The 22,208-nt window shown below is 43.2% G+C and overlaps 3 protein-coding genes across 3 annotated transcripts; 2 read left to right on the plus strand and 1 right to left on the minus strand.

Annotated features, from left to right (window-relative positions):
• Window positions 1–1,862: 1,862 nt before the first annotated feature.
• Window positions 1,863–3,273, plus strand: LOC115677396 (probable xyloglucan endotransglucosylase/hydrolase protein 23). The gene is made up of 3 exons (XM_030600559.2): window positions 1,863–2,297; window positions 2,398–2,591; window positions 2,694–3,273. Exons 1-3 carry the CDS (start codon window positions 2,016–2,018, stop codon window positions 3,094–3,096), a joined length of 879 nt encoding a protein of 292 aa, XP_030456419.1. The 5' UTR covers window positions 1,863–2,015; the 3' UTR covers window positions 3,097–3,273.
• A 452-nt stretch (window positions 3,274–3,725) lies between these two features.
• On the minus strand, window positions 3,726–6,232 carry LOC115677398 (uncharacterized). The gene is made up of 3 exons (XM_030600560.2): window positions 6,132–6,232; window positions 4,517–4,683; window positions 3,726–4,040 (listed from the first exon to the last, which is right to left on the minus strand). The coding sequence occupies exons 1-3, from the start codon at window positions 6,190–6,192 to the stop codon at window positions 4,023–4,025; spliced, it is 246 nt and encodes an 81-aa protein (XP_030456420.1). The 5' UTR covers window positions 6,193–6,232; the 3' UTR covers window positions 3,726–4,022.
• A 13,398-nt stretch (window positions 6,233–19,630) lies between these two features.
• Window positions 19,631–20,701, plus strand: LOC115677399 (probable xyloglucan endotransglucosylase/hydrolase protein 23; the record flags this gene model as incomplete). The annotated part of the gene is made up of 3 exons (XM_030600561.2): window positions 19,631–19,759; window positions 19,876–20,069; window positions 20,166–20,701. Coding segments are annotated over 3 exons (720 nt in total), but the record flags the coding sequence as incomplete, so codon positions are not given.
• Window positions 20,702–22,208: the final 1,507 nt, after the last annotated feature.

Consider the following 22,208-nt stretch of genomic DNA (forward strand, 5'->3'; position numbering starts at 1 on the left):
AATTCGTGAGAGCCACCTCTAGAGCCTTGAGTTGAATATTGAGTATGGAACGGACTATTGACACGTAATTTGACGAGTTTGATTATTAAACTGGACCAGCAATACTGGTTTTGATATTATGGATGAATGGGTATTCATGTTATGAATATAGTTATATTGAAGTGGTATATAACTCATTTTACTCTTGTAAGTTGTTATATTCTTATTGGTATAAATGAATTATGTCCTTGTGTATTGTGGAAGCTTGATATGTTTATAAGATATGTACTACTCACTGATTCATGTGGAAGGATGGTCGTGTCATTCCCCTTTCTAGTTATTTTCAAGGTGTGACAATATAAATACAAAAGAAATTTACAATGAGATGCCTTATTGTTGATATCCAAAAATAACTCTCATGGACCACGGCAAACTAGTAAAATCCAGAAGTGCTATCAAGAGTCGGTCCATGACTCAAAAGAGGCCATAAATAAGGACGGTTGTAGTTACCAACAATTCGGCACGAGCCTTATTTCAGGAAATAGGATAAGCTAACAATAGACAAATTACCGAAGGATCCGTGAAGACTTGCCAAAGAAAAGATCACAAGTGTTCCGGGAATAGTCTGAATTCGAAAGAATAACCGTCATGACGGTTATTTGCTTAGTCTGGCTATAAATAGCGGACGAAGAATTCTTGTAAAGGATCCGCAATCAACCAATAAAACAACATATCTTCAGTTTCGCAAGTTATCTTTATACTCACATTTACCTTCACTCTTTTAACGGTATTCGTTGTTTACTTTATCCTTAGTTTTTGCTTAGTTAGAACCGAATTCTTCCTTTCCAAACTGCCACAGAACTCAATTCATATAAAAAAAGCCGAAGAGCCAACTTCGGTGAAAGATATTTTATCGAAAACCATTTTAGGCGAAACACTTATTCAGTGTCCCTCTCGATCCCAACTACTCTAAGTTTTAGTGAAGCATTCTCCTACCTGCAAAGCACAAGATCATAGCAACAAGTCCTTCACATGATATGTAGTGTGAGAAAGGTCGCAACCATATCTGCGCTGAGATAGAACCGAAGACATTATTAAACTTCACATTGTACTGAAGAAGCATGTCAGAAACGATTCATGCTCACAAAATGTTTCCTATTACAGCTCATATTGCAACAGTAGCAGCATAGTACATTAACCATACTGATCCTCAAAACCCTTACACACTACTGATATATGCACTCAGCAATATCCGTTTAAATTGACAAGAAAAAGTCCCAAGTTGTTCAATTTAACTTACTGATTTCCATTATGCATATTCACTAGAATTGTCGAGCATTAGAATTAACTCTTAGTTTGCCATGAAACCCCACATTAAGAGGTACAGAAGAATGTACATACGACACCGCTCCTTAGAGGGAGAGGGCCAAGCAAGGGGAACGACGGGGTAGGAGAGATGGTGGTTTGGGCTCTCAAGCGATTTGTCGATCTCTGGGGTCCCGACCTCCACTATGAGAACCGACTCTTTCTTTTTTGAACGTGTATGAGAATCGACATTAGCTGGCGGAAAAGCAGCGAGAGCTGATGGTAAGGCAATTTAGCTGGCGGTGAACAGATGATAGAGCTCGTCTTCTGTGCGTGTGGGGAAGCTTCGCGTCGTCTTAGACCGCGTCCCCACATAATTTCTGTGCATGATGTGGGTTGGTAATGACGCTCTTTGTCCTCTTCTTTTTGAAAACATTTTTTTATATCGGAATCCAACTGTCCACAGTTGAGCTGGTGTCGAGGTTTGACTCCCACCAATCCTTCTTTGCCTCTCCTCCTCTCACACGTTTTCCCCTTCTGCTTCTTTGGCACCAAGCTATAAATACCATCTGCACATCTCTCCCATTTCATCAAGCAACGCAAACACCCACCTCTCTCTCTCTCCCTCCCTCAGTGTCTCCTCTTCAATCCTCATTCTCATATCATCTCGTTGGAATTTGCGTCTCTTCAGCAACTACAACTACAAAAGCAGCAACCAGAACACGCCCATTATGGCCTCTCCTTCTTCTTCTTCGCTTTGCATCACCACGCTGCTGCTCGTGGTCGTTTCTTGGGCAACATCTGCCTCCGCCCGCAACTTCTATCAAGACTTCGACATAACCTGGGGAGATGGCCGAGCTCAGATCCTCAACAATGGCGACCTCCTCACTCTCTCCCTCGACAAGGCCTCCGGCTCCGGCTTCCAGTCCAAGAACGAGTACTTGTTCGGCAAGATCGACATGCAGCTCAAGCTCGTTCCCGGCAACTCCGCAGGCACTGTCACCGCATACTATGTAAGTCTCCATCTTATTCAGTCTGTGCCCCTTTAATCTTCAAGCTTCGTTCTTTTCTTCACGATCAGATTTTAATCCTTGCTATGTTGTAATTCTACAGTTATCTTCCAAAGGGTCGACGTGGGACGAAATAGACTTCGAGTTCTTGGGGAACTTGAGCGGCGATCCCTATATTCTTCACACCAACGTGTTCAGCCAAGGCAAGGGCAACCGAGAGCAGCAATTCTATCTCTGGTTCGACCCAACTGCTGATTTCCACACCTACTCCATCCTCTGGAATCCACAACGCATCATGTAGGACTCGAAACATTCAAACTGCGATCTTACTTGCATTTACGATGCACTGCACTTTTCTCTGCGGCATTTACTTAAAACCCTTGTGTGGAACCATTGCAGATTCTCAGTGGACGGGACTCCCATCAGAGAGTTCAAGAACGTGGAGTCGATCGGTGTTCCCTTCCCCAAGGCCCAGCCAATGAGGATATACTCGAGCCTGTGGAACGCGGACGACTGGGCGACCAGAGGTGGGCTCGTGAAGACGGATTGGACACAAGCACCCTTCACTGCATCCTACAGGAACTTCAATGCGGATAACGCCTGCGTTTGGTCATCTGGGTCGTCATCTTGCACTTCAAGCACTTCATCTTCTTCGGATGGGAATGCATGGCTATCAGAAGAGCTCGACTCAACAAGCCAAGAGCGGCTCAAGTGGGTGCAAAGCAACTACATGATTTACAACTACTGCACGGATGCCAAAAGATTTCGCCAAGGCCTCCCTCCTGAGTGCACCATGTCCTAGACGACGCAAGACATAGGATTTGTAGAAAATTCTCTTTTCGTTTTTTCTTTTCAATTCTATTCATTTGTTAATCTCTATATGTGGCCGAGAAGCAATTGATATTCTTTTATTCTTTGACATTTGAAACATTTCTATCTTTACTCAATGAAACAGAAAATCACCTTGGATTCCATAGCATTGCTGTGACTCTCAGTGCCCATGTTTATACATGACCTTGTAGTATAGATTCAAAGTCTCGTAATGTCACATTACGACAAAGGCATTCTACCAGATACACAAGATTCATCAATGTTCTTTCGTGAACAATTTGAACCATCAAGTAATGGTTTACGTACTTGGCTCTGATATGAACTGTATCATGAGTTGGGCATGCAGTTACCGCAATCTTGAATTTAAATGACTTGACCATTGAGGTGATTGCCAAACACCTTTAAAAGGTGCAACACCATTCTTTACAGCAGAAATGGTTGCGAAAAAATTATACCAAACAGATTCTCACCATTCAGCATATAGTGAGTTAAAAGATGATCGACCAAACAACGATGGTGTTAAATCAGAAAGAATAAGTGGCTGAACTTCGTCACGTCGTCTCTCTCTCCAAATCATACAGATATCAAGGCACTTAGACAGACAACCAAAGCTTTAGGCCACTCATGCAATGAAAATCTTAAACACGGAGCATCAAAGCATTATCTTCACGACATCTTGTCTCTTTCAAGATACATCCAGCCTCTTTATCTACCAAAAAAGATTATTCAGAACATAGTCCTGGCTGATTAGTATATAGATACAAAGGAAATTTACAATCAGTTGCCTTATCCGGTGAACGTATCGATAGGCATTTAAACATAGAACAAGAAGGAGAAACCGCTTTGTCTGAAAGGTAATTCAGTCTCCCTCCTTGATCCCAGTACCTCTGACTACAACTAGAAGCATCCACCTAACTGCAAAGCACAAGATCATAGCAACAAGTCCTTAACGCGATATAAAGTGAAATACATTGCAACCATGATCAGCTCCAAGATATGAGCTGAAGGCATTATTAAACTTTACACGGTAATAAAGAAGCATATCAGAAAGAGATTCATGCTCGCAGTATGTTTCTAATCTATAAATCGATAGCTTGTATTGCAACAATCAAACTATATTAACCATACAGATCCTTTATACCTCGCATACCTTTGCTCAGTGAGATACATTTAGATGCAATGAAGAAGAATTTAACGAGAAAAAGTCCAAGTTGGACAATACATAAACTCATTGATTCCATAATGCGTATTCACTCAAATTGTCAAGCAATAGAGTAAATTTTCAGTTTGCTTTGAAAGCCCACTGTAAGAGGTACAAAATACCAAAGCTTTCTGAGCACGACAAGAACTCTCAGACTTAAATGAGATGATTCCTGTGCACTTTTGCTTACCAGAATAGCTTCAATTTCCTTATCCGAGACAGGACTACGTTTTGGCTGGAGTGAAGCTTGCCCTCCCACCGCCATGTTGCTTGGAGGTGCTGGGACATCTGACCTCGAAGCAGATATGATTGAAACGTTTTCAGTGCTCGGAGCAGCTTGGGTCTGGGATGCAGATCCTATGTGATGGAATAAAGTAGTTGACTAATTAAAAAGGCCCTTCATATCATTCTTCAGAAATAATGTTCATCTCTCTAAATAAATGAAACTTAGAATGTTCATGACAGAGGACATCTTCGGTGAATGGATGCAACACAGACCAAAATTAATCATAAGAAATGGTTTTTACAGACTAGCTCCTGCCTTGAACATGACACTTATGAGAGAATTGATTAGGGTGTCGTAGCTCAGAAAAGTTCTGGTTTTTACATTAAATTCAACTCTGATATCCTCATGAAGAGACCAATCTGGCCAACATTTCTCACTGGTCCTTGCGTTCCACAGAAGCACCAAACATAGAACAGTGTCCCACAACCAATCTACCACGTTACATCATGAACATTGTCCCACGACCAATCATTACGTTACAATCATGATCAGACAAGTTCTCCAACTTCTGCAACTCAATAAACATACTTGTCTCCAACATAGTACTAACCACATTATATGGCTGATCAACCTCAAGTCAACCAAACTTAAGAGCATGATGCCTCAAACTAGGATCCAAAAATCATGCTGTCTACAACCTGCAATCCCTCCCACAACTGAGTGTACTCTCAGCTAAATTCACAAACTCTAATGTTAAATAGCTTCAGGGACTTGAAATTCATATGTAGCAAACATTCATATGTACTTTTGAACAACAATAGTTTGTCCTTTTCTAACTCTACCGACTCACGAACATTATCGCAACTTGAAGCCACATTGCATATTACAGTCCACAATTCCTTGCTCAATTTTGTCAACCTTCCACTACATTACGAGTTAGAACTCAAATAGCAATACGAGAACCTCATTCCTGCTCTTCAAAATCGCGTCACCTGATTCAACTGAATGATGGTGCATACTTATTGCCCGTGGAAAAAGGCTAGCATAGAAGAAAGTTAGTTGCAACTTCTGCTTTCCATTTTCCCATTTAAGCCACTTTCACATCTAGTAAAACACGAGGACTTTGTTACAATTCAAACATCTGTTCGAGACATAATCAACCCGCACCTAATCATCTGTCACTGACAAAATCATGTGGGACAGCTTCACCAAGAATCTAGTCCTGATAACCACTCAAATCCTAAGTGCTAAGTCCAAATGCAAAATGCACAACCAAGGAAGCATCAGCATAATGCTGTTGCAAATTCAAGAGACCGGGTACATACATATATGTATATCTTCCAACTAAACGAAATCCATTTCCATCTTCATTTCCCAGCTAAAAGACCGCACTAATCAGCCAAAAAAACAAGACCCCTTTTGCTTATCCACTCAAACCATCACTTGAAAAATCATCAACATGCCAAGTTTCAACCGAAAAAGTGGATAAAAATCTCATCTTTAAATCAGGAACACATACAATTCCAACAAAGAAACAGAACACCAATAAATAGAAACGGGAAAAGAGAAAAAAATGGACCTGCTGCATCGGAGGATTTCGGGTGCCTCTGCGGGAATTTGATGCGCGGAATTCGCCTCATCTTCTCAACTTGCAAATCCTGGTCAACATAATTTTGATTGAGCCGAGCAACCGCAAAGCAAGAAGAAAAGGAACAAAGGACACAGGAGATGGATCAGATTGAGAGAGCCCATTGGGACCAAAACATGATTTGTCCAGGACCGGCCCATGATGATCCATGATCCACATCAACCTTCACCAAGTCCAATGAAAAATACTATTTTGCTCCTCTCGGGAAAGCAAGTTATTTCACATTTTATAAGATGAAAAAAAAATCGTGCTTGATTTGGATGATTCTAATATGTAAATTGTTATACACTTTCTAAAGGTTTTGAGGTGCTCTATGATGATCCAAGATCATCAATAACCCTCACCAAGTCCAAACTTTCACTTTCTTTTACAAAAGTCATATCTCAAAGAGGTATGTGCGGATGACAAATATTGAAAATCACAAAAGTAACAAAGAATATGAAATTGTCACAAATATATCGGTTTAGAGTTTTCGGTAGTCAAAAAATTAATTTGGGGTAAATTTATCACAAGTATACCAATTTTGAGAGTTTTTTGTGGTCAAAATATTAGTTTAGGGTAAATTTATTATAAGTGCACTGATTTGAGATGTTTCGTGATATTGATTCTAAAAGTTATGAGAAATTTTCTGGGAATCATCCTGAACAGGCTAGCCCTCTCATTTGACTGTGTAGTGATTTATTTTATTTTAATAATATGCGTGTGAACATCACCTCCTTGAATGTATTTTCCTTTTAAAAAGAAAAAAGCTGCCACCCTCCTTAACTGTACTGAGGCAAAGTTAGAGAGATACAGCAAAGCATTTCAATAATTTTCATGGGAACTGCCACAATCACTGTCTCTCCATTAGAAATATATAGATAAATGCTAATAGTCCCATGGTATTCAAATCGATTTGACCCCGAGATAGATCAAAAATAGTTATAGATTCAAGTTTGGTGAGATCCTCCCCCTTAATATTTCATCTGTCTTGTTATTGTTAATGGCCGCCAGCTGCTGATAATTACCTACCCTTTGGTACCTATTTTGACAATGACACTGAAAGATATCATTATTGTTTTCTTGAAATTGTTAGAGCAATAACACGTTGTTGTGCAAATGCATGGAGAGATCATCACAACCACTATCTGTGTCTTAGTCAAAAGGTGTAACTTTGACAGCTAAGTGTACGTTATATTAAAAATTGCAACTTTTGCATGCAACAACCGTGTACAGCTAAGCTAACCTCGACCTTCCGATGACCTTCCTTTGGCTTCGCACAAGGCATCAATGAACCTTCGATTGCTTGACCCTCCCCAATATAAATAGGCATTGCTTCGAAACGTTGCTCATCACTGTTGACATCTAATTTTGCCCACCTCGTTAAATCAATGCTTAAATGATAAATTGGCCAAATTAGTGCAAAATAGAGATAAGATTAAAAAATATATATCGGACCAATGCAACTCTGCCCATCAGCCCTAGCCCCGATCCTTTTTTTTTATTTTCGTTTGGGCCCAGCCCTTTGCTCATTTCTCTTATTTTTCGGGCTTTGCCTTTTCCCTTGCCTATTTCTCTTTTTATTTCCTTTTCACCAAGCCCACTTGCAGCCCACTTTCCCTTCTTTTATTTCGGTCCAGCCCTCATCTCTTCTTTCCCTCTCCCTCACGTTCGCAGACACAAAGAGAAGAGACATTCGCAGAGATGACAAAAGGTGGAAGAGACAAAGACAGAGAGGACAAACGGGGATAACGGCCAGCAAGGACGAATCGGCGGGCTTGCTAGCAAGGCAGGCGTCGCTCAAAGGACAAAAAGGACGAAGAGAATATTCCCCCCTAAAGGAGAAACAAGCCCGGGGGGTTTTATCAAACGAGAACGAAGAGCAACAGGAAGCAAAAAAAAAACAGAGGAAGAAGAACCGAGAGAGATGGAGAGGAAAACAGAGAGAAGAATGGTGGATTGAGGGGTCTAGGAAGGGAGTGTTCCGGCCTCTCAAACGATAACGAGGTGGCCGGGTGAATCCCTTCCCCCTCTTCGCCATGCGGTTGAGTCCGGAGACACCGGAGGTGAGGATCCTCTCATCTTGGGTCGTCCAAGCTCCCCACGGTATAGCCGAGAAAGAGAGCTCAAGGAGGAGTCGCTTGTTCCCTCGTGATCCGCCCAGGTCGCTGTCGAAGGTCAAGCTGCCAGCCGCAGCAAAGTCAGCCCCAAACCAAGTCCCGAAACTACGGCTACGTGGTGGTCGCCTATTCGCATACATTCAAGAGTAGTGAGGATGAACATCGATGAGCAGAACACCCGTTTCACCGCACTTGACAACAAGATCAACGAGCTAACTGCTCAGCTCACGTAGTTCACCAATGAAGTTAGAGTCGCGCTGGCGGCGTCGAATGCTAATCAAGCCGCGCCACAAGCTACCCCCGATCCCGAAGAAGAGTTTGTAAGGAGGAATGGTGTTGGGGAGACATTGAATGCTGCACCCGTATTGGTAGAACTCGATCCCGTTTCGAAAGCCATTTCGGCCCATATGGAGGAGGGCATAACAAGAGGCTCGCGAAGATAGAGGAGAAGCTACGAGCATTGCAAGGGTATGAAGAGCATGTGATCGAGGATTTGTCTCGATACATGCAAATGAACTTTCCTGAGAAGTTCAAAATCCATGATTTTAGCAAGTATGATGGAACAGGAGATCCAAAAATTCATTTGAAATACTATCTTAACATAATGGGAAGGTACGCCCAGAATGTTCCCTTGATGATTCAGACTTTCCAAGAGAGTCTGGCCGGTCTGGCGTTGCAGTGGTATGTGTTACTAGAAACAGAGAAGATGGAAAAATGGAAGGAGTTGGCTGAAGCATTTATCCTCCAATACAAATACAACACCGAATAGCTCCAACTCGTAAAGTGCTAACTCGGACTGAGAAAAAAAGGAGTGAGTCTTTCAGAGCGTTTGCCCAAAGATGGCGCACCTTGGCCGCTCAGGTTTGTCCTCTCGATGAGAAAGAGTTGGTGGACGTCTTCCTTAAAGCATTGCCCAATGACTTTTATTTGAAAATGGTTGGTTCTTAATGCCTGGTTTTCTCCCAGTTAGTAGAGATTGGAGAAAGAGTGGAAAGAGCGATGCGTGATGGTAGGCTGAATGAAGAAACAAGTTGGAAAGAAAAGGAGGTAGAAATGGTGTATATGCAAGCTCCAGTGGTGACAAAACCTCCCTCAACATCTTCTCAAAACCCGCTGGTGTTTCGAGGAGGGGTGTATCAGAATTACGAGTTCAAGAAAAGGCCGCCAAGGCAGTTCACCCCTTTGCCGAGACCCTTATCAAAGCTTTTGCCTATGCTATTAGGAAGGAGGATGATAGCCAAGGAGCCCCCCCACGATAATTGTCAAAGGTTCGCCGAATATGATCCATCTAAGTTTTGTGAGTTTCACACGAGGGAGAAAGGTCATGATGTGGATAATTGCATAATATTTAAACATAAGGTTCAAAACATAATAGATAAGGATATTTTGTCGTTCAAGGAGCCGCTACCTAATGTCCAACAGAATCCGTTGCCAAACCATGCTGATGGTGTCAACATGATTGGGGAAGAGAGGAGCGTGATTAAGCAAACTTTCAAAGTAGACGTCCCTAAGTTATACGAGTTACTCGTACTAGCTGGGCACTTCGAGGAAGGAGATGAGATCTCAATAGAAGAAAAGTTGGAGTCCATCTCTAGAATGGTGGATATGAGTGTAATCCGAGATGTTAAAGAGGAAGAGTCAGACGACATGATGATGTCGCCAGCAGTATTTGATTTATCGTCCGAGAACTTTATTTGCGAAATTGAAGAGGAAGTTGAGAAGATGGCCGCCGAGTTTTTAAAAGTTATAAAAGCAGCCAATGAAAGCGAAGCAATATTTCAGACCATAAATGACGATGAAGGAAAACGTCTAAGCATTAATGCTAAACCTCGAATCATGAAAGTTAGCGAACTCGTGAGGTCAGCTCACAAAGACAGGGAAGTGAAAAGAATGCTAGGTCAGCCTAGTAAGAAATTTGACTATATGGTGAAAGTACTCACCTCCCCCGACCTTTTTTATTGACCCGAAAGATGTTATTCCGGACGAATGGGGGTATGGATGACTTACCTAGGCCAGAAAAAGAGATGGTTGGCATGATTACCCCCGTAGTGATCGACTTATCCGTTGAGGATGATCTATGGACACATGAGGAGGCAGGTGTCGAACATGTAGTCATTGACCTTACATTCGAAGAATTCAATACTATAGAGATCGATGATCGTGCTATGAAGCCGGTAGTGATTGAACTTCCACCTGAGGATGAAGAGGATTTAATAGAAGTAAGAGCCCCGAGCTACAACCCCAAGGCAATCCCTTGGAATTATAAGACGAACGAGGTTGATGCCGTTACGCATTTAGGCCATTGTTACGCACCTCCCGAAGCAGTTGAGAAGAAAGCCGTCTCGAATGAAGAAGCGGAGCAATTCTTGGCAATTGTTAAAACGAGCGAGTTTAATGTAGTGAATCAGTTGAAGAAGATGCATGCCCAAATCTCGCTCTTGGATCTCTTCAAATCTTTTGAAAAACATAAAAACGCACTGCTCAAAGTCCTTAATGAAGTGCATGTGCCAGAAAGTATCGACGAGGGTCAATTAGAAAAGTTTGATCAGATCTCGTTTGCTGATGAGGATTTCCCTGCTAAGGGCCGCAACCATACCAAGGCTCTGCTCGTTTCCGTAAAATGCCGCGATAAGATGTTATCGAGGATATTAATCGATAATGGGTTGGCACTAAATATTTGCCCTCTAGCCACACTCTGTCGCCTAGGGATTAATGAAGAGAAGATTCAGACCGCAAGGTCCACTATTTGCGCTTTTGATGGCATGAAGAAAGAAGTTATCGGTGAGATTGAGCTCGAACTCCTGATCGGCCTTGTCCTCTTTCTAGTCAACTTCTAGATTCTGGATATCCCTAGTGCCTTTAATTTTATGTTGGGACGACCTTGGATACACACTGCGGGAGCTGTGCCTCGAGCTTGCATCAGAAGGTTAAATTTATTGTAGATGGAAAGCTAGTGACTATACATGGAGAGACAGATTTTAGGGTCTTTCATGACACTGCAATCCCGTATATAGAGTTTGAGAGCAAGGCAGAATCGAGCTATCAGACTTTTAAGTTAGTCTCGATGATCCATGTGCCCGTTGGAACTATTATGCGAAGTCCAAAATTAGCCAAACCGTCGGTCATGTTGAGCAGGATGTTGCTTGAAAACGGTCATATCCCTGGGACCGGCCTGGGAATGCATGGCCAAGGCATTAGAGAACACATTCAAGTTTCTAAAAGACACAGAAGGGCCGGCCTGGGTTATCTTGGAGGCCATGGAGGCAATGGCTGCAGTGACTATGGAGGTCAAGCCAATCTTGGAGGCCGTGGAAATCCGTTCGGATTATATGGAGGTCATCAAGGTTTATTGCTACCCGAATTGAAGGAAATTTTTCTGGGGCCACCGAAGCTGCTGCAAGAAGAGGAGGGATCTATTGTGGGCATAGCCGAGCTGTTCGAGGGAGAGTTCGCATGCGCCATCATGGACAGCGAGGAGACCTAGTCTTCTTCCAGTGCCACCAACCCTCTTGAGTAAGGATGCTACTTTTCCCAGTTTTGTTTTATTTAGTCTATGTGTTTTCCTTGCATAAGAAGTCTTCGTTAGGTTTAACCACTACTTTCGTTTGTAATCAAAGTCTTAGACTGCGAGCCGTCGGTCCAAGATTTCAAGTCGTGTAAACGGTCTTATCCTGTTAATAGAAGCATGAGCATGTTTCATTAAGGACGTGTGGAAGTACCTAAACCAGTCCTATGATGATGTTTGAGGTCTGAACTTCCACACGCTTCTTAGTTTTCAAAGATCTTTAGAGACAAGGATATCCGAGGATATGTAGATGAGTCCCTCGTTGTCTTGTTTTGAAAACTCTTTCGAAATAATTTCAAAATGAAACATATCATCAGTTGCAATAACATTTACTTGTTGGATACTAACCTCTTGCATGACATCTCAGGCATAGCATTCCGCATAAGCACAATAGTCACATATGTAGTTCGGATTCGCTAAACGAAAATTCTCCTAAGTCCAAAGATGGCGACAATGACTAAGCAGAAAAATATCGAACGAGATTAGATTCGTCATGAAGAGTCTAGACCGTTGACGGCAGAACAGACGGTCACAATAAACCTGGGTGATGTGGAGAATGTCAAGGAAGTTAAAATCGGAGTGGGTCTCTCCGAAGCTGAAGCGAAAAGGATGGTCACTCTTTCGAAAGAATACCAAGACGTGTTTGCATGGTCTTATGCGAATATGCCAAGATTAGACCGTGAAATCGTAGAACATGTGTTCGCATGGTCTTATACAGATATGCCAGGATTAGACCGTGAAATCGTAGAACATGCTCTACCCACTGATCTAAATATGCCGCCCAAGAAGCAAAGGCTCGGAAGAACGAAGCCTAAATTACCAAAGAAAATTGAGGAAGAAATTATGAAGTTGCTAAAAGTGGGCTTCATCGAAGTATCACACTATTCTAATTGGATCATCAATATTGTCCCGGTCATGAAGAAAGATGGACGAGTCTTGGTCTGTGTTGACTATCGTCATTTGAATCGAGCAAGTCCAAAGGATGATTTCCCGCTGCCTCATATTGATGTGCTGGTTGACAGTACCGCGGGATTTGAGTTATTTTTTTTTATGGATGGATTTTCCGATTATAATTAAAATTTGGACGAAAGAAGAAGATAATAGTAAGACCTCCTTCATTACCCCGTGGGGAACCTTTTGTTATAAGGTAATGCCTTTTGGCTTGAAAAATGTCGGGGCAACGTATCAAAGAGCAATGGTCTCCCTATTCCATGACATGATGCATAAGGAAGTGGAGGTCTACGTAAAAGACATGATTGCCAAGTACAAACATAGGGAAAATCATATCGAGGTATTGCAGAAATTATTTGACAGACTCCGAAAATTTAAGCTGAGGCTTAATCCCGACAAATGTGTGTTTAAGGCAAAGTCTGGGAAGCTATTGGGGTTTATGGTTTGTAGTTGAGGCATTGAAATTGACCCATCGAAGGTTAAAGCCATTTGTGTAAGAACGGGCTTTTGGCTGGAGAAGAGGTCGTACCGTGTAAAAACCCTGATTTCAAAAGGTTCTCCTTTAGTCAAAACTCGTTGTCGCACGATGAGACTTCCTTCAGTCGAAATCCATTCTTACATGGTGAGACTTCATTTAGCCAAAAGCCCGTTCTTACACGGTATGGCTTTCTTTTCGGTCAAAGCTCGTTTTTACACGGTACGACCTCTTCTCCAGCCAAAAGCCCGTTTTTACACAAATGGCTTTAACCTTCGATGGGTCAATTTCAATGCCTCGACTACTAACTATAAACTCCAATAGCTTCCCAGACTTTGCCCCAAACACACATTTGTCGAGATTAAGCCTCAGCTTAAATTTTCGAAGTCTGTCAAATAATTTCTACAATATCTCGATGTGATCTTCCCCATGTTTAGACTTGGCAATCATGTCATTTACGTAGACCTCCACCTCCTTGTGCATCATGTCATGGAACAGGACGACCATTGCTCTTTGATACGTTGTCCCGGCATTTTTCAAGCCAAAAGGCATTACCTTATAATAAAATGTTCCCCACGGGGTAATGAAAGGAGGTTTTATTATTATCTTCTTCTTTCTTCCGAATTTTGATTATAATCCGAAAATCCATCCATAAAGGAAAATAACTCAAACCCCGCGGTACTATCAACCAATATATCAATATGAGGCAACGGGAAGTCATCCTTTGGACTCGCTTAATTCAAATAACGATAGTCAACACAGACCCAGACTCGTCCGTCTTTCTTCATGACCAGGACAATATTGAGATCCAATCAGAATAGTGTGATACTTCGATGAAGCCCACTTTTAGCAACTTCATAACTTCTTCCTCAATTTTCTTCGACAATTCAGACTTCGTTCTTCTGAGCCTTTACTTCTTGGGCGGCATATTTAGATCAGTGGGCAGAACATATTCTACGATTTCACGATCTAATCCTAGCATATCCGCATAAGACCATGCAAACACGTCTTGGTATTCTTTCGAAAGAGCAACCATCCTTTCGCTTCAGCTTCGAAGAGACCTGCTCCAATCTTAACTTCCTTGACATTCTCCACATCACCCAGGTTTATTGTGACCGTCTGTTCTGCCGTCAACGGTTTAGACTCTTTATGACGAATCCAATCTCGATCAATATTTTTCTGCTCATCGTCATATCGCCATCTTCGGACTCGAGAGAATTTTCGTCAAGCGAATCCGAACCACATTTGTGACTATCATGCTTATGCGAAATGCTATGCCTCAAATGTCATGCAAGAGGTTAGTATCCAACAGGTAAACGTTATTGCAACTGATGATATATTTAATTTTAAAATCATTTTGAAAGAGTTTTCAAAACAAGACAACAAGGGACTCATCCTCGTATCCTCGGACATCCTTGTCCCTAAAGATCTTTGAAAACTAGGAAACGTATGAAAGTCCAGGCCTCCAAGCGTCATCATAGGACTGTTTTGGGTACTTCCACACGTCCTTAATGAAACATGCTCATGCTTCTATTAACAGGATAAGACCGTTTACACGACTCAAAATCTCGGACTGACAGCTCGCAGTCCGAGACTTTGATTATAAACGAAAGTAGTGGCTTAAACCTAACGAAAACTTCCCATGCAAGGGAGACACATAGACTAAATAAAATGAAATTAGGAAAAGCAGCATCCTTACTTAGGAGAGTTGGCGGCACTGGCAGAAGACTCGGCCTCCTCGCTGTCTATGATGGCGCATGCGAACTCTCCCTCGAACAGCTTGGCTATGCCCACAACAGATCCCTCTTCTTCTTAAAGCAACTTCGGTGGCCTCGGAAAAATTTCCTTCAATTCGGGTAGCAGTAAACCTTGACGACCTCCCTTTAATCCGAACGGATTTCCACAATCTCCACGGCCCCCAAGACTGGCTCGACCTCCATAGTCACCACAGCCATTGCCTCCATGGCCTCCATGATAACCCAGGCCGGCCCTTCTGTGTCTTTTGGAAACTTGAATGGGTTCTCTAATGCCTTAGCCATACAGTCCCAGGCCGATCCCAGGGATATGACCGTTTTCAAGCAGCACCCTGCTCAACATTACCAACGGCTGGGCTAATTTTAGACTTCGCATAATAGTTCCAACGGACACATGGATCATTGAGACTAACTCAAAAGTCTAATAGCTCAATTCTGCCTTGCTCTCAGGCTCTATAGACGGGATTACAGTGTCATGAAAGACCTTAAAATCTATCTCTCCATGTACAGTAACCAGCTTTCCATCTACAATAAATTTGATCTTCTAATGCAAGCTCGAGGGCACAACTCCTGCAGTGTGTATCCAGAGTCGTCCCATCAGAAAATTAAAGGCACTAGGGATATCCAAAATCTAGAAGTTGACTAGAAAGAGGACAGGGCGATCAGGAGTTCGAGCTCAATCTTACTGATAACTTCTTTCTTCATGCCGTCAAAAGCGCGAACAGTGGACTTTGCGGTCTGGATCTTCTCTTCATTAATCCACAGGCGACGGAGTATGGCTAGAGGGCAAATATTTAGTGCCAACCCATTATCAATTAATACCCTCGATACCATCTTATCGCGGCATTTTACGGAAATGAGCAGAGCCTTAGTATGGTTGCGGTCCTCGACAGGGAAATCCTCATCAGCAAACAAGATCTTATCCTTTAGTAAAACGAACCCAACAAATTATTCTAATTGACCCTCATCGATGTTCTCTGGCACATGCACTTCATTAAGGACTTTGAGCAGTGTGTTTTTATGTTTTTCAGAAGATTTGAAGAGATCCAAGAATGAGATTTGGGCAGGCATCTTCTTCAACTGATTCACTACATTAAACTCGCTCGTTTTAACAATTGCCAAGAATTGCTCCGCTTCTTCATCCGAGATGGCTTTCTTCTCAACTGCTTCGGGAGGCGCATAACAGCGGCCTAAACGCGTGACGGCATCAATTTCGTTCGTCTTATAATTCCAAGGGACTGCCTTGGGGTTGTAGCTCGGGGCTTTTACTTCTATTAAATCCTCTACATCCTCAGGTGGAAGTTCAATCACTACCGGCTTCACAGCACGATCATCGATCTCTAGGGAATTGAATTCTTCAGACATAAGGTCAATGACTACATGTTCGACACCTGCCTCCTCGTGTGTCCATAGATCATCCTCAATGAATAAATCGATCACTACGAGGGTAATCATGCCAACCATCTCTTCCTCCGACCTAGGTAAGTCATCCATATCCCCCATCCGTCCGGAATAACATCTTTCGGGTCAATAAAAAAGTTCAGGGGAGGCGAGTACTTCACCATATAGTCAAACTTCCCACTAGGCTGACCTAGCGTACTTATCACTTCCCTGTCTTTATGAGCTGACCTCACGAGTTCGCTATCCCAGTTGACTTTCATGGTTCGAGGCTCGGCATCAATGGTAAGACGTTTTCCTTCATCGTCATTTATGGTCTGAAACACTACTTCACTTTCATTGGCTGCTTCTATAACTTCTAAAAATCCGGCGGCCATCTTCTCAACTTCCTCCTCCTCAATTTCGCAAACAAAGTTCTCGGAGGATAGATCAAATACGGCTGTCGGCATCGTCATGTCGTCTGACTCTTCCTCTTTAACACCCCGGATTACATCCATATCCACCATTCTAGAGATGCACTCCATGGCGACTTGAAGGGGAGGTTTGAAGGCTCGGCATCAATGCTTAGACGTTTTCCTTCATCGTCATTTATGGTCTAAAACACTGCTTCGCTTTCATTGGCTGCTTCTATAACTTTTAAAAACTCGGCGGCCATCTCCTCAATTCCTCCTCCTCAATTTCACAAACAAAGTTCTCGGAGGACAGATCCAATATGGTTGTCGGCATCGTCATATTGTCCGACTCTTCCTCTTTAGCACCCCGAATTACACCCATATCCACCATTCTAGAGATGCACTCCACCGTTCTTCTTGATGACAATCTTCTGACGTTGTCTTTCATGACATTTGAATGATATCAATATTGTTTGGTACGGTGAGTTTTAGCAAGCCGAAACTATTTTTATATAACAAACTTCCCCAGTGGAGTCGCCAAGCTGTCGCGACCTACCCGTCCAAATTCTGATCGGTTAGGCCAAGAGGTATTTGTCGAGGGATGTGAACATTAATTGATTCGTTTGATAAACAAACCAAATAGTTCATCAATCCAAAGACCGAGACACTCCCTAGCCTTATACCTCGTGCGACGAAAATTTGTCTAAACGAAGCATCCCATTGGAGTCGCCACTAGCTATAATCAAGGGTTGGCTAGAAATCCCAATCGAGACGCGGGAGTGTCATTTCGATATACGCGAAAACCAGAGATTCTAAAGATCGGAGACTTAATTACATTAGCAATCTAACTAGTGCTTTTTCGATACCTAAACTTGAAAATTCTCAAACTAACGCACCGAGCAGCCTATCGAAAAAGCTTAAGATTTCACCTAGCCACGCTAAAAATGAAAAATAACAACCAATATATGAACCTAACATGCCTAATCAACCACATGCAAGATTAAATTAAACCCGCAATTCAAAATGTGAGTCTAACAACATGTAATCAAACATGACACTAATCACACAAAAAGGGCAAGAAAGGCAATTCCAAAGCCCAATTACTATTTTCTCGGTTTTCGAAGTTTTTTAAATTTTTTAAATTTTTAATTAAAAATATTTTTTTAATATTAAAATAATATTGTAATATTGTAATACTAAGGACCCGGGTCGGGTATGCGGATCCTGTCCAGACCGGGACCGAACCCGGGTCTTTCTGAGCCGAGTCCTCGGACGCCAAAAGCTTGAAGAAAGGAAAGGGCTTACTGGAAAAACGAGTCCATTTCGGCCACTACAAAACCAGATTTTAGCCCACTTAACCGAGATCAAGGTCAACCAGCTAAACCAAGCCCAAAATTACTAAAACTTAAGCCCAAGATCACTTAAAAAAGTTAAATCCAACCCATATCTACAAAACTTCATTTAAGACCAAAGTTCACCAAACTCAAATGAGCCCTAAAGTCCACCATAATTAACTAAGCCCATTAAGTTAATTACTTTTACCCCTCCTCCGCCGATTTTCCAATCCCAGAACTCCTCCGACACTTTCTTCGCGTTCTCGCTACCCAGAAAATTTTTAACGCTACACACTGGTTCTGAATCGCCATAACTTCAAGAACAATAACAACATCCCATGCTCGACAAGAATGACACCATTTCTCGCTACCGAACCAACCATCAGAGTTAGCGAATCTTACCATCGTCCGTCGCAATGACCAGCCAAACACGGCAACATACGCAGCTATATCATCAGAGAACACGCAAAAGACGGAAGAACAAAGAAGGACAAATATGGAACAATGAAAGTATCTGCCGTAAAGGGTACGGTTCAGGAAATCATATAACCCAACACCATCTTCAAGCATGACAAACCAACATGCATCCCGACAGCCCAGCAAACCGGACTCAAGAAAAAATGTTTACGGATCTAGTTGATGCATTTCAGCAAGCACATGGTGTGCAGTGCTGGAAAGAAAACCTTCCACTCAAACGGCACACGAAATCACCCCAAACTCAAAATACAGTGAACAAGCCATGCTCGACATCAACTCAGAAAACGGTTCTGTCGCATCCACCACGAGCATAAACAAAGAACGACACATCCCGGTCTCGGTTGAACCGAGACAGGGCAAGGCTGAGCAACGATCGGGGCAAAGAAGAGCGCGAGCTCAGTCGTCGGAAGTGGCCCTACCCGGCTCGGAAACGGCAAATAGAGGGCGAACTTGAGATATATCGGACTTAGTCCGGTCGCCTCGGAACATTTCCGAGCCGGGATCCTCGGGGAAATGGATCGAACCCAAAAACTCACCGGAAGATTGGCGCCGTGGACGAAGAAATCGCGGGCTCGAGGGCGTTGCCTGGAGGTCGTCGAATGGAGTTCGGACGTGGCCGGCTGCTGGGAAACTCTGCCTTTTTCCCTTCCTCCCACGTCTTTCTCTCTCTCTCTCATTTTCTATACATTTAAACCCTAAATGGCTAGGAAAAATTTTAGGTGTCAACAGTCGCAAACACCCATCATCTCATTCAACTGGATTCATCTGCATCCTCTCTTTTTGCCACTCATCTCCTTCGGTCTCAGTTCAGTGGTTCTTTGAGCGTTAGCTTTGTCGTCATGGCTTCTTCTGCCTTTGCAATTCTCTTCGCTTCCGTTCTGCTCAGAAGTTTGATGGTTGCATTTGCTGGCGACTTCAACCAAGAGTTTGACATTACCTGAGGGAATGGCAGAGCTCAGATACTCAACAATGGTGATCTCCTCACTCTCTCTCTCTCTCTCGACAAGGCTTCGGGCTCCGGCTTCCAATCCAAGAACGAATATCTTTTCGGCAAGATCGACATGCAACTCAAGCTAGTCGCTGGAAACTCCCTGGCACTGTCACTGCATACTATGTTAGCATCCACTGCCACCCCCACAAAAAAAAAAAAAAAAAGCTCAAGCTTTGCCGCCTCTATATGTTCGTAGCCGTTTGTAATCTTTTGCTGATATATGTGTACATGCATTGCAGCTATCCTCAAAAGGGTCAACGTGGGACGAGATAGACTTTGAGTTCTTGGGAAACCTGAGTGGCGATCCATACATTCTTCACACCAACGTGTTCAGCCAAGGCAAGGGAAACAGGGAGCAGCAATTCTATCTCTGGTTCGACCCGACCGCTGATTTCCACACCTACTCCAACCTCTGGAACCCGCAACGCATCATGTAAGAATCGGGACGATCCCAAAACGCAATCTCACTGACATGTACACATTTCTCTGCGGCATCTATTCACACTCTTTTTGCGTGCGTGCTTTACAGATTCTCAGTGGACGGCACTCCGATCAGAGAATTCAAGAACGCGGAGTCGAGCGGCGTCCCGTTCCCCAGGAGCCAGCCGATGAGGATCTACTCGAGCCTGTGGAACGCGGACGATTGGCCGACGAGAGGCGGGCTGGTGAAGACGGACTGGTCGCGAGCCCCGTTCACAGCGTCGTACAGGAACTTCAACGCCAATGCCTGCATCTGGTCCTCCGGGTCGTCGTCCTGCGGGCCCGGCGCCGCCTCGAGCGATGGCAATTCTTGGCTCACGCAGGAGCTGGACACGACCAGCCATGGGAGGCTGAAGTGGGTGCAGCAGAATTACACGATCTACAACTACTGCTCCGACTCCAAGAGGTTCCCTCAAGGCCTCCCTCCGGAGTGCAACCTCTCTTAGAATAGAGGAGGGCGGAGGAGAGAGAGAGAGAGAGAGAGAGAGAGAGAATGCTAGGCTTTGAACATAGGACAAATTCTTTCATTGAACTTTCATATTCTTTAGTATGGTTGACGATACCTTATTCTATATGTGATATTTGAAGAGTGAAATTTGGCCATTGTAAAGAGTGTATTGGCTTATCGTATAAGAAAGTACCATTTCTAATTATTCTTTTTTTTTTGGCTTTGAGCTAATAAGCACATTTCTTGGCACCTAATTGGTGTTTGCTTGTACAATTGGGCTGCGAAACTATTTTTATACAACCAGGCTCTTAATCTCTTGATCTGTGCAATCATATTATTTCAATCATTAACCGTATCCTAACAACTTAAATTGGTGATGTGAAATCGATAATGTCGTGAAATTTGATAAGCGACGCTAATGAAGTACCGAGCCTATTTGGCACTACATCACTATAATAGGAAATTTTTATTCTAGATAAAGTGACAAGGGAGAGAGAGAGTGGGGGTTGGGCGACAAATCGCCGAGATTCGACAAAGAATCGACGGCCCTTGTAGGATTCAAGGGAGGGCTCGACCACTCTCGCCATGCTCAGGGCAAGAAAATCATGTATCCATGTAAGTACATATATTTCATTCATCGTTGATGCATAAATAGGAAAGCACATTTCCCTCTCTCTCCATGGGCATTCACCTTAAGAATTTATTTCACAAAGGATTCGACCCACGGCAGCTGACATCCGTGAGGCAATGGCCTTGTACGTTGTCGACGGTAGGGGCGATGGTCAGCCATGGATTCTCCATCTTCACAGTTCTTGCAGCCTCCTCTGCTGTGACACCCCCACCAGCTCTGGCCATTCAGACTTGCCTACGCCCGAAAGTACGAACCATTCAAGTCGGAGTCAGAACGAACACCGGACCTAAACAACAAGAGACGAGGGGAAAGATTTAACATCGCACGAGGGAGATAGGCTATTACCGGCGCGCATGTTTGGAACGGAAATCGGCATGCCTCCCTCTACTTTGTGTGGTTTTTAGCAATTGCTTTTGTTGTTGGGCTGTGACTCCGAGCTCGGCCTCTATCGAAAAGAAACAAATTCATAAGAAAATTCGGCGGTGACCACTCTGAATTCACGAGTTTATTCATTCACCCTCTTCCCTTTCTCCATGCCTTAATTTTCGGGTCGCCAGCGACAGTGTTCTTGCACCTTTTCGGGGCAACGAAGACAAACAAATGGGAAGATTTTACACTGTTTCATCGTTAGGTTTGTGTCTGCCATGAAGTCACATGTACCAACCCACGCATAAACGTTCCAGCAGCCACACAACCTTCAAGCACTACGAATGTGACGAGCGTCATACACCTTGATTTAGATGTATGACCATGGCAAAGAAAATGAGAAGAGCACTCCAGTCAGATTCGAGAGTTATAACGTGCAGAGAGTAGTAACATGTGATGGTATCAGTTTGCTTGCACTCTAGGCCAGAAAGGGTAAAGCATGGTGCATCGTCGATTTCTTACCTTCTCCTTTTTAAGGTTCATCAGCACAAGAATGAAAATGAACTTTTCTAGGACTCATTTTAGTAGCCCGAAAATTCACGAACCTGACCCTCCAATCCAGACACAATTGAAAAGGGGAGGGGGGG

The sequence above is a fragment of the Syzygium oleosum genome, unplaced genomic scaffold (genome assembly GCF_021117445.2).
Source record: "Syzygium oleosum isolate NSW1041296 unplaced genomic scaffold, Sole_v2.1 Sole_v2.21, whole genome shotgun sequence".
Lineage (NCBI taxonomy): Eukaryota > Viridiplantae > Streptophyta > Magnoliopsida > Myrtales > Myrtaceae > Syzygium > Syzygium oleosum.

Excerpts from the sequence above, each read along its gene's own strand:
- LOC115677396 (XM_030600559.2), top strand. The coding sequence starts at position 2,016 with ATGGCCTCTCCTTCTTCTTCTTCGCTTTGCATCACCACGCTGCTGCTC. Across the intron at positions 2,298-2,397 it reads GCACTGTCACCGCATACTAT|TTATCTTCCAAAGGGTCGAC; the intron begins GTAAGTCTCCAT and ends GTAATTCTACAG. Across the intron at positions 2,592-2,693 it reads TGGAATCCACAACGCATCAT|ATTCTCAGTGGACGGGACTC; the intron begins GTAGGACTCGAA and ends GAACCATTGCAG.
- LOC115677398 (XM_030600560.2), bottom strand. The coding sequence starts at position 6,192 with ATGAGGCGAATTCCGCGCATCAAATTCCCGCAGAGGCACCCGAAATCC. Across the intron at positions 4,684-6,131 it reads GAAATCCTCCGATGCAGCAG|GATCTGCATCCCAGACCCAA; the intron begins GTCCATTTTTTT and ends TCCATCACATAG.